General features: G+C 48.2%; 1 protein-coding gene across 1 annotated transcript in view; it reads right to left on the bottom strand.

Moving 5' to 3' along the window:
• The window catches only part of LOC147678712 (phospholipid scramblase 3-like), a 119,318-nt gene that overhangs the window by 64,927 nt on the left and 41,454 nt on the right, over nucleotides 1-12,937 (bottom strand). Inside the window, exons 3-4 of the mRNA XM_086946166.1 lie at nucleotides 6,445-6,659; nucleotides 1,519-1,546 (exon numbers count right to left, since the gene is read on the bottom strand). Of these exons, the coding sequence (XP_086802292.1) occupies nucleotides 1,519-1,546; nucleotides 6,445-6,659 (243 nt within the window). The remainder of the gene's footprint in view (nucleotides 1-1,518; nucleotides 1,547-6,444; nucleotides 6,660-12,937) is intronic.

Raw genomic sequence — 12,937 nt, 5'->3', positions numbered from 1 at the left:
GTATTGCTTAGTCAACAGAGTGGGAGGAGTTACAATGTTGCTGACATCAGTTAAATAGCGTGACAGTTAAATACATGATAGGTGCATCCTTACAGCTAAGACCTCTCTGAGCATTCGCAGTGCTCAGGCTCAGTGCTGAAGGAGTGAACTATAGATGATGACTCAGGCGTAATAGAGAAGCAGGCAACAGCGAAGACGGGGAAGAACATGGCAAACGCATGGCTTAACCAAAAGGGGTGCTAAAAACGAAATGGCTTCAGCTCATGCTAACTGTAATCTCTGCAAAGTTTCCACAGAAGTAATGGCATAACGAACACCAATGTAAAAATACTGGTGCTGGCACACTAGAAGAAATGGCATAATGAACACCCACGTGAACATACAGGCGCTGGCACACTAGAAGAAATGGCATAATGAACACCCACGTGAAAATACTGGTACTGGCACACTAGAGGTAAGTCTTGGATATTGGAACATCTGTGGAAATATGCTGGTGCTAACACATTGGAGGCAATTCTTGGCATGAAGGAGGGCAACCTGGCATATGGAAGCGGGCAGCCAGGAGAAAATGTTGGCACTGACATGCTGAGGTCATTTTTTAAATAAAGGCCACTTGTGGGATATGGATGGCATCAATGGAAATATTCTGGCTCTGGCATAATGGGAGCACCCAAGGCATATGTGGGCACCTATAATAAAATGCTAGCCCTGGCACAACGGAGACTTTAAAAAAAAATGTGTGGCATTCATTACACATTTTTAAAAAATGCAGTCAACTCCTGGGGACTGACCAATTTCATTGACCCATGAAAGGATTTGAAAATGTAATGAGTGCCCTTTCAAAGCCTATGGCTTTTTTTTTAGAAAATGGATTTGTAAATTGTTCTTTAAAATGAAGTACATGACTACATTCTTCTAAAAATGTTCTGGGGGGGAGACACACCCTAGTGGAGGCCTACTTTCTAGCTTTGTTCGCTCACTGCAATTGAGGGCAATTATTCGTTCCAAAACTTTCAAAGATCAAGTTAGCATCATGATATGGGTGGGATCTCCCATACACTTTTGTTTGTATTGTGCTGTCATATTAATCATGCAAATATGATGGACCTCATCAATGTCAATTGTTGTGATGTCATCATGGTTAAGGGCATGTTACATGTCTTCCTGGAGAAAATAAAATCAGGATCAAGGGTCACTTCCTGTGATGCCATTAAGGCTAAAAGGTATGTAATGTCACTTCCGCTACCCCTGGCATTTTGGTGAATGGAAGCCCATGCATTCTGATAGACTATTGTGTCGAATATATATCCTCAGGATACATAGATACGAAGTTAACATCAATAAATCTATACTAGTTTATATAAATTGACCTTCACAGTATTGTGGTCGTAAATTCTGACTTACAAATGCACTCAAGTGCTTGAGCCTTTATTTGCAGTCTCTGTATTTATATGTGCTTTATCTTAATGTGCATAAGTCACCTTGTCTGTGTCAAGTAAAATGAAAGAATGTACTTACTCTTCTGATGGATTAGAATCTGGTCCAGCTGCAGAGGGTGAAAAACACAGAACTCAGTCTTTGAAGCACTAGCTGAAGGCATAACACACTGAGCGAAGGACTACCCATTTTCACTGCTGCAGCCAATCATTTTTTCATTCATCCACTCATTAATTTATGTATGCATGCATGTATTTGTTTATTCAATCTTACACTCATTCGTGTATGCATTTATTTATTTATTCATCAGCTCATTCATTTATGCATGCATGTATTCATTCATTCATGTGTACATGTATTTATTTATTCGTTTATGTGTTTTGCAAAGTCTATTAGTCCTGGGATGTAACATGTGCCAGTGGTCTTTGACATTATATGCAGCAATGGTTCTAGGCAGTAACATGAATCACCGGTCACAGACATTAAACACATCAGTGGTCCTAGGAAGTAACATGCATCCTTGGTCACAGACATTAAACACATCAGTGTTCCTAGGAAGTAACATGCATCCCTGGTCACAGACATTAAACACTTCAGTGGTCCTAAGCAGTAACATGCATCAGAGGTGTCAGATAATAAATGCTTCAGTGATCCAAGGCAATAAAATGCATCTGATCACTGGATCATCAAATGTGCTGTCAGAGTCACCCCTATGAAACCAGCCAAATTCAACAAAACCTCAAATCAATCCAGCTGGTACACCAGAGCTAAGAGCCTCCAAGCACGACTGCTACCAACTCAAGATGGCACGCCTCAAAGAACCCCGCCGACAGAGCCACCTACAAGGCAGCCCTCCGCAACTAACACCGGAGCATCAAAGAAGCCAAGAGAGTGGCCATCACAACCTGCATAAACACAGCAGCCAACCATACAAAATAACTCTTCAAGAGAGTCAACGAGTTCTCCAACTGACAGCCACAGAGACCACCATTCACCCCTTCCAAGAACTCTGCAACATCCTCTCAAACTGCTTCATCAACAAGATCGCCACCAAGTACAACAACTTCGACTCTCAGCGCTCATCCTCTACAGCCCCGGCCAACCAAAGCTAACCAGCCGAATGATCACCATCCACCCAGACCTCCTCAGGCATCACGTCATCCACCCACTGCGAGGCCCCCACTGACCCCTGCCTCCACAGCCTCTTCAACCTCGGCTCCAACCCAATCAGCCCAGAACTTACCAGCTTATCAATTCTTCCATCTCCACAGCAGGCTTTCCGGACAGCTGGAAGCATGCAGAGGTCAGGCCCCTACTAACGACTCAGTCCAGCGACCCTAGCGAACTAAAAAATAACAGTCTTATCTCCCTGCTCCCCTATGGGGCAAAAGTACTCGGGAAGGTCATCAACCAACAACTGACTGAATAACTGAAACAGAACCACCAACTGGACTGCTCCAAAATAGGGTTCTGTGCAAACCACTGCACCGAGACCGCTCTGATCGCTGCCACAGACGACATCAGGATCCATCACGACCATGGAGAGACTGCAGCCCTGATCCTCCTTGGCTTTTCTGCAGCGTTCAACACCTTGTCCCACCACACCCGAATCAACAGACTGTACCTCATCAGCATACAATACAACTACATCAAGAGGGTCGTCTCCTTCCTGTCAGGTTGCAATCAGAGCATCCGGCTGCCTCCCTTCACCTCCGAACCCAGGAACATCATATGCGGCGTACCCCAAGGTTCATCCCTCAGCCCCACTCTTTTCAACAACTACATGACACCCCATGCAGACATTGTCAGATCCCACAGCCTCAACATAATCTCATACACAGACAGCACTCAACTCATGCTCTCCGAAGACCCCTCCACCGCCAGAGCCAATTTCTGCAACACCATGATCAAAGTAGCCAACTGGATGAGGGACAACTGCCTTAAACTCAAATCTGACAAGAGAGAAGTACTGATCTACGGGAAGAACACTTCCCCATGGGAATACTACAGCCTGGCTGATGAGGGGGTTGCCGCGAAACCGGTCCCAGGATGCTTGTTTCTGGTCTAGGAAGGACATAGCTTGGCAGTTCGGGCTGGACTGTTCCCAGGAATTACAGGGTCAAGACTGATTTGCATATGGCTGCGTCTAAACTGGGGTGCCATGGTGAGCAAAATAACAATGGATTTAGGCCCCCAGATCTCTGTACTGGGGTGAATGTTTGACATTGTTCACCATTCTGTCTATAAATTGTTCTTTTTGCATTTGTCACCCCTAGTGGGATGGGTCTTCCCAGACATGGGTCCTGTGCTCTCCATGCCACTGGAATTAAGCTAGCCTAGCTGAAGAGGGAGTGAAACCCCGAAACCGGTTCTAGGATGATTGTTTTACAGTCCAGGAAGGACCTGGCCTGGCAGTTCAGCCTGGACTGTTCCCATAGATTTATCCCTGATCTATTAACTGGGGTAAATGTTTGATTTGCTCTGCACTCTCTCCATCATCTGTGTGTCTTTTGCTTTCTCGCCCTAAGTGCACCTGGTATGCCCAGACATTGGTACTGGGTTCACTGTGTCAGTGAATTCAAGCTTGCTTGGCTGATACGGGGTGATTCCCCGGAACTGGTCCCTGGATGTTTGTTTCTGGTCCAACGAGGACCTGGCTTTGCAGTTCGGGCTGGACTGCTCCTATGAGGCACAGGGTCAAGACTGATTTGCATATGGCTGGGTCTAAACTGTGGTGGCATGGTGAGAAAAACAACATTGGATTTAACCAAGATCTATTGACTGGGGGTGAATGTTTGATTTTCTCTTCATTCTATTCATCATCTGTGTGTCTTTTGCCCACACAGTAACAAGCATTGCTGGCCCCACACAGTAACAAGCATCAATGGCCCCACACAGTAACAAGCTTCAATGGCCACACACAGTAACAAGCATCAATGGCCCCACACAGTAGCAAGCATCAATGGCCCCACACAGTAACAAACATCAATGGCCCCACACAGTAACAAGCATCAATGGCCCCACACAGTAACAAGCATTGCTGGCCCCACACAGTAACAAGCTTCAATGGCCCCACACAGTAACAAGCTTCAATGGCCACACACAGTAACAAGCATCAATGGCCCCACACAGTAACAAGCATCAATGGCCCCACACAGTAACAAACATCAATGGCCCCACACAGTAACAAGCATCAATGGCCCCACACAGTAACAAGCTTCAATGGCCACACACAGTAACAAGCATCAGTGGCCCCACGCAGTAACAAGCATCAGTGGCCGCACGCAGTAATAAGCATCAATGGCCCCACACAGTAACAAGCATCAATGGCCCGCAAAGTAAAAAACCCCAATGGCCTCACACAGTAAGACGTGTCAATGGCCCCACACAGTAACAAGCATCAATGGCCCCACACAGTAACAAGCATCAATGGCCTCACACAGTAACAAGCATCAATGGCCCCACACAGTAACAAGCATCAATGGCCCCACAAAGTAACAAGCATCAATGGCCCCACAAAGTAACAAGCATCAATGGCCCCACACACTAACAAGCATCAATGGCCTCACACAGTAACAAGCATCAATGGCCCACACAGTAACAAGCATCAATGGCCGCACACAGTAACAAGCATCAATGGCCCCACACAGTAGCAAACATCAATGGCCCCACACAGTAACAAGCATCAATGGCCCCACACAGTAACAAGCATCAATGGCCCCACAAAGTAACAAGCATCAATGGTGCCACACACTAACAAGCATCAATGGCCTCACACAGTAACAAGCATTATTGTTCACATACAAGAAACCATATTAAGAGGCATGAGACATGAGCAAGATAAATGGATTGGTACCAGTAACAATTAGGGCAGGGAGTCATTCCGGTCAGAGGAACGCAGGCTGCCGCAGAAGGGTCACTCTCAAGAGGCACATGTGAAACGTGATGGCAGCAGCTCCAGGGCTGCTTTGATTTCTCATCTCTCCTTCCTCCCTCAGCCAGGCCCAGCCACAATGATAATGTCATGGCCCTCGCTTAACCATTGGCTCCAACCATAAAGTACTGCTAGGACATAATCTCTGCAAGCCTTTATAACATGGCCACCACTTTCCTACACATGAAAGCTTGTGGACTCTGCTGGATGGTGCCAGGTCCAGCACAGTAAAGGAGCCGGATGTGCGCCAGGCACAGTGAAAAGGTAGAGAAGAGCCAATGACAAACCAGGGCGGGTCGGGGATCTCCAAGGAGAATGCCAATAGTATAGCAGCCCCTTTGTCTCAAATGTGCAAATTGCAAGAGAATAATTATTTTATTCCAGGTGCTGCAGTGCCAGCACAGGGACCTTTAACATTGACATGTACAGCTCATGCATGGCACCAGCCCTCTGCGTTACTAGGCAACAACCTGGATTAGCTGTTGTGCCATTAATGGAGCTGGACCACATCAAGGTCAGAACTAAAAAGTGGGCATGGACAGATATGATGCAGACACATTAAATTTATGTGATGAAGCACTTATAATCCTTGGGCCAAAGTTAACAGTCAACCTTCAAAAGACGGGATGCCTGGTAGGACCTGGTGGGTGGTTGTGGTGATGGTCGTTGAGATGGTGGTAGTGATGGGGGTGGAGGAGGTGATGGTGGTTGAGGGGGTGGTGATGGTGGAGGTGGTGATGGTGATGGTGATGATGATGGGGTGGAGGTGGAGGTGGTGATGGTGGTGGTGATGATGGTGGTGATGATGGTGGTGGTGGTGATGGTGGTGGTGATGGTGGTGATGGTGGTGGAGGTGGTGGTTGTGATGGTGGTGATGATCGGGGTGCATGCAGAGATAAACACATGAACAGCCTGGCAGTAAGAGTAAGAGCAAGATCTGCATGACTGGGTAGTCTGAGCATGGCAGAGCTGACAGATTAGGCTTGCAGAAAAGGTGGAAGAAACATAGTTAAAGAAGGGAAAACTGAGGATAAAATGAAAAGCCTTGGAGAAAGGCAGTGACGTCATCTCACCTGTGTCAGGTATTCCAACCCTGGAGGTATGTTTGGCAGTGTCGCCATGTTTGGCACTGGCTGAAAGCCTGAGGCGCCAGCTGCTTGGTGCGACTGCGGCTGCCCATCCTCGGTGCCCTGGTAACGCTGAGGCTGGTACTGCTCAGGCTGGTACTGAGGCTGGTACTGAGGCTCGTACTGAGGCTGGTACTGAGGCTCGTACTGAAATCTATCACCTGATGGGGAAGGAAGGACAAGACAGCATTAACCACCCACCTCTCCTCCTTACCCAGTCATGGAACAGTCACTATTACCGACGGGTGGCTCTCAATGAGCGTTGATTGTGGGCTTGTTATTAGATTTTCACACAAAATATGTAATAAAGCTACAAGCCTCCATACTTTTTTTTTAAATTATTGTGTAAACACTGTGTTTTAGACAATTGCTGCTTTCATTTTTAATATTTCGCTAGGAGTGTGTTAGACTCCCTTCTTTGCTTTTTGCACTTTTGCAGAGGCCAGGTCCATAATTCGCACTTTTTGACCTGCCTTGCGCTAATTGTGGTCAGCACTCCAGTCACTGCACGCTACAAGCCGTGACAACTCTAACCCTACTTAATAGCCTTCACATGGACGTGCTGCGGACGCCACAGCGGGCCCGCCTAGGGCAAGCGCGTCTGTGCCCGTCAGCCCTAAGTCAGCGCTGAGGGCCAAGAATGCTGCCCGATTGGAGCCCTCACCCGCCAACATCTCACAGTTAACGAGTGAGTACCCAAAAACTCTTTGACCCTCACTATGTTCTTCTCACAGTGCCCACTCTCTGCCCTCTGTCTCGTATTTTATCTGCCCCAAGTGGGGCTTCACTTTAACACTCGACTCCCCACTATGCAACACGTCTACAAAATCACCTATGCCTTTGAACATTAGAGCTGCACTTGTCAATGCGAGATCTCTGAAGATGCATTATGTTGACATTGCCGATCTGGTATCAGACAATTCGTTAGATCTCCTGTTTGTCACAGTGACTTGGCTGGATACTTCCTCTAATCCCATTGTTGCACTGGCCACGCCTGGTGGTTATAAATGCTTTTGAGTCAACCGCCATGCCGGTAGGGGAGGGGGACTGGCTGTTCTGTATAGGGATACTTGGGCTCTACATAGCAAAGCATCAAGCCTTTGGGGTGGCTGTGAGGTCTTAGACTTCAGTGTCCAGCTCTCGGCCTACTTCACTCTAGGTAGTTCCCTTATATACCGCCCCCTGGCCCAGCTGGTGCTTTCCTCAATTCATAGGGGATGCTGTGGCTGAGCGGGCACTGCGGTTCTCTCACTTTTTGGTCCTTGGTGATGTAAATCTCCACCTCAACCAACCTGAGGTGGGCGACTCGCTGTTTCCCTAGATTCACTTCACATGGTTCAGCTCTCGCAAGCGGTTAGTCACCCCATCCATCAAGGGGGTCACACTTTAGGCCCTATCTATACAAACTTTCCTATCTTGGTTGCGAAGCCCTTGCCCATCTCTTGGTCGCACCACTTCCCTATATTCTTTTCTTGGGAAGTCTTGCGGCCCTCTCGACCGACACGCAGCCTGCTTCGTCCGACTTACAGCAGAATTGATCCTTCTCAGTTCATCAGTTCGCTGGCTGCCTCCCGGCCTTCTCTCCTTGAAAACCTTGAGGTTAATGTGTCCCGGTTCTCTAACTGGATTGCGAACTGGGTATCTGCCCTATCTGCTCCGCGTCCACCTAAACTGACAAGAGACTCACCTTCCAAACCCTGGTTCACTCCCGAGCTGAAAGTCTTGAAACTCAATTGCAAAGTATTGGAGAGGGCCTGGCACTCCAGTGGTTACTTACTGTAAAGCTAAACTTGATCTCAGAGCTAAACAAAAAATCTAATATGCTGCCATTGTGTCGCTAAAGGCCAATACTATACGTAACGCATTGACCTGGCCAATAACAACTCAAAAGAAATATTTGCGATTGTGCAAAGCTTCATGTCCCCCACTGCTCAGGCTTATGCCACGCCAGTTTTGGAATCTTGGTGCAATACTCTCTCCAAGTTTTTCTTGGATGAAATACGCAGCATTCAAGATATTCTTGCAGCCCCTGCTAGAGGGCCTGCTGTTGCGACTCTGGAGCCATTGGGGGCTGCCGGGGTCAAGTTGTTTTCTATTTTTTTGCCTATTTATCCTGCCTGCTCACTTAATTTTAAAAGGCCTTAAGTTAGGCTCTCCAAACGACCCTTGCACTGCTAGGCTATTGGCTGCTGCTGCAAATGTTATCAATTCCGGAGTTAATGCAATGGTCGATATGTCTCTCCGGGAGGCCGTGGTCCCGGCATCTTGGAAGCAGGCACAAATTCTTTCTCTTCTTAAGAAGCCTTCTCTAGACCTGTTGCTTCCCGGTAACTAATGTCCCATTTCACTCCTGCCTAGCTTGGCTGAGGTCTGCGAAATGGGGATTGCGAACCAACTTACCAATCATGTGGAGATATCAGGGCTCTTGCATCCAGCACAATCTAGCTTCCTGCCTTTGCATAGCACAGAGTCGGCATTGCTGGAGGTGTCGGAAGTGATCCGGGAGTGTCTGGACGCCAGTGGGAGAGCAGTTCTTGTCATGTTAGACCTCTTGCGGCGTTCAACACGGTGCCCCACTCCTTACTCCTTGACCACCTCTTGGTGATTGAGGTTTCCTGGGCTGTGCTGTGTTGGATCAGATCTTTCTTGGAGGGTCAATCTCAGCAGGTCTGGCTTCCTCCTTTGCCTCGGTGCCCCAGCAGGTGGACACTGGTGTCCCGCAAGGGTCATCCCTTAGTACCCTTCTTTTTAACATCTACATCACTCCCTTGGTGTATCTAGCATATTCATTAGGGGCTAAGGTGATGGCTTACGCTGATGACACTCAGCTTCTGTTCAGTTGGGGAAGAGATGACGACTCAGTCCTTACGGCACAACACTGTCTTTCCTCTGTGTTTCAGTGGCTTGCTCAGGCACAGCTGAAATGCAATGAGGCGAAGTCTGAGTTCCTGCTATATGGTCTGTTTACTGCCAACTTAAGAGAGAGACTATGGTCCCGTGGCTTCCCCCTGCCTTGTGCAGTGAGAAATGTTGCAAAAAATCTGGGCGTCTGGTTCAATAAAAATTTGAACTTTTCAACACAGATTAAAAAGCTGGCGGGGACTTGCGTTGGCACCTTGAAGGCTTTGAGGACATTTCTTCCTCTTCTCCTAGACCTGCCAAAGAAATATTTGTCCGGGATCTGATTTTTTCCCATTTGGACTATGCTAATGCACTCTTCCTGGGTATCCCTGGCTTCCTCCTAAAGAAATTGCAAGTAGTCCAAAACTCGGCAGCCAGACTCCTTCTGGGTTTGTCAAATCGGAGTAGTGTGTGCACACACTTACACACCCTGCACTGGCTCCCAGTGGAGTCTCGGATAAAATTAAAAATGCTGACAATTACTCATAAGGCCTTATATGGTCTTGTTCCCATCTACTTACAAAAGAGATTTGCGTTTTACATACCAGCGAGACAGCTGCATTCCTCCTCTCAGTTTCTGATGCAGAACCTCAGCACTCGCCGAAGGCTGGGCGGGTGCTCTTTTGCTAGGACAGCTGCTCTAGCCTGGAACCTACTGCCGCTGACATTGTGCGACCTTCAAGATCCTACAATCTTCAAGTAAAAACTAAAAACCCTTCTTTTTTAGTTACTATCAGGTTCTTGCTTCCTTTTCCATTGCTCGCACTGGGACACTCTGCTGAGTAGTCGTGCGCCCTATAAATAGATATAACATAACATAATTAAATGTACTTTATTTAAATGTTTTTAAACTTCACAAAAGCATCAGGAATTATTGCAGCACTTATAGAAAAAATACACATAGCCTAAAAAAACATGAAATCTAGCACTAGAAATGAGAAATGTTATTCTGCTCTTAGAAAACGAAACAGTAAAAATAAATCACAGCTGAAAACAAGAATTACAGCCTAAGTGATTCACAAACACAAATCTTTTCAGTGTATTTCAGAAAAATCTTAGGAGTTATTCTAAGCTGAAAGAAGTTAACAAACACAAGGAGATGATGGACGGAGTGCTGAGATTTTTCAGACACTCACCCCCAGTCACAGATCTGGGTGGAATCCATCAGTGTTCTTTAGCTCACTTTGCCACCCCAGTTCAGTCACAGCTATATGCAAATCAGCTTTGACCCTGTGCCTCATGGAAACAGTCCAGCTCAGCCCGAACTGTAAAGCCATGTCTTCCCTGGACCAGAACCAAGCATCCTGGGACTGGTTTTGGGCTAACAGCCCTCATCAGCCAGCCTAGTGTGAATCCAGCGCCAAAGTGAGCAAGGGACCCACATCGGTGCATACCCTGCCAACTTTGGGCAAACAAAGTAAACACAAGGAGATGATGGACGGAGCGCTGAGACTTTTCAGACAATCACCCCAGTCACGGATTTGGGTTGAATCCATCATCGTTCTTTAGCTCACTTTGCAACCCCAGTTCAGACACAGCTGTATGCAAATCAGTCTTGACCCTGTGCCTCTTGGGAACAGTCCAGCCCGAAATACCAAGCCATGTCTTCCCTGGACCGGAAACAAGCATTTCTTTTGCCAATATCTTTGGCGCTGTTTGACGAATCTTTGCAAAATTTTGAAAATTAATGGCCTGCTCCGGTCAGCTCCTGTCTTGAAAGTTTCCGGAGGATTCGTGAAGCGGAGGCCGAGAAAAAAGTAGGGTCCCAAAACACGTTTCCCCATGTTAATTTCTATAGGAATTTTGAAACAGGTTACAGCCCGAACTGTTGAACGGAATTACACCAAATATGGCAAAAAGGTAGCCCTTGGTTCAGAAAGAGACTTTTTTTTTTAAATGGTGTAAATCCGTTCAGTAGTTCCTGAGCAATTTTTTTTAAAAATATTGATATCTGAGCACTGAGGAGTTGCGAACCCTCCCGGGCACGAGCTTCACTCTAATTGGCTGCCAACACTCCAAACCAGGAAATGTTGGCAGCCATCTTGTGACTCAGTTACTGGGCCACAAGAAAAAGGGGGAAAAAAGTGAAAAATGAAGAACAGGGGCAGGGTAGAAACATCCTGACCCCCTAGGCCTGCTCAGGGGATCCCACAAGGACCCCCGGGGCCAAAAAAAGCATTTTAAATGGAATTTTAAATAGCCGAATTCGTGCTGGGTACGCAAATCTGGACAAAAAAAAAGCATGGGCTCCCATGCTGTGTTTTGTATAAGCCCCCGGGTGGGACACGTCCCGGAGGCATTGCCAAACTAATTTGCGGGGCCTGTGGGGGCCCCGCAGCCCCGGGGACTGCCACCTCCCCGGGGCTTTTTTAAATTATATGTGGGTGGGGCACGCGGCCCCCCCGAATCCCCGGGGGCTGTCACCTACCGGGGGCTTTATTTTATAAATGTGTGGGGGAATCCTCACCCCGCCAGACTGCCCCATGGACCACCACCTCCCCGGGGCAGTTTATTTATATGTGGGGTGCCTCATGGGCCCCCCAATCCCCAGGGACCACCACCTCCACAGGGGTTTAGTTACAAAAATTAAAAAGTGGGGGGCTCCTGCCACCCCCACACTGCCTCGGGGACCACCACCTCCCCATGGCTTTGAAACTGATGGGAGGGGGGCTGTGTGGCCCCCCTCCTGGAGCCCTCAAGGGCCCTGGGGACAGCCACCCCCCAGGACCTGCTCCTGCAATGTCCGGGGGTGCCCACCCCCGGTACATTGCAGTTTGCTATTGCAGGGCAGGAGCATGGCTCCCGCCCTGCCATAGCAAACTCTGCTTTGCTTTGTTGAAGCGAGATTAGGAAAACCTGCTCAGGCTTCAATGAAGCAACGCAGGATTGCATTTGAGCAAAGGAAGCTGCATGTTAGCAGCTCCTCTTGCTCATGAGCAATGCCGGCTCCCACAGGAGGCGGAGAGCCGGTGGGACTGTGGGGGCATTGGAGCTCCCCAATGCAAAGGGCCGGCCCTGGGGGATGGGGTCCCCAGGGCCAGCAGTGGCCCCGGAGGGGGTGCACTCGTAGCCCCTCCCATTTAATTAAAAAAATAGAAAGGCAGGCCCGAGAGATGAGGTCCCCGGGGCCAATAGTGGGAAGGGGAGCCACGCGACCCGCCCCCCTTCCCATGAAAATATTTTTTTTAAAAGGCCATGCCCCGGGCAATGGGGTCCCCGGGGCCAAATGTGGCCCAGGGAAGGAGGGCCATGTGGCCACCCTTCCCTAGAAATCAATAAAAAAATGAGGCTATGCCCTGGCGGATGGGGTACCCGGGACTGAAATTAGCCTCAGGTGGGGGAGCCGCGCTGTCCCCTTTTTTTATATATATATAAAAGGAGTCAGGCCCCGGGGATGGGGTCCCATGGCAACAAAAATGCTGAAAGAAGGGGGGTCACCTTCTAAAAAAAACAATAGAAAAAAAAACGAGCATCTCGACGGAGGCTCTGCCCCCTCCCTGCACCACTGTGCAAACACGTCCCCTAGCTCGTTTTAAGT

This window comes from Lissotriton vulgaris, chromosome 12 (genome assembly GCF_964263255.1).
Source record: "Lissotriton vulgaris chromosome 12, aLisVul1.2, whole genome shotgun sequence".
Taxonomy (NCBI): Eukaryota; Metazoa; Chordata; class Amphibia; order Caudata; family Salamandridae; genus Lissotriton; species Lissotriton vulgaris.
The sequence above is the reverse complement of the archived record's forward strand: the minus strand, read 5'-3'. Positions and strand labels throughout refer to the sequence as shown.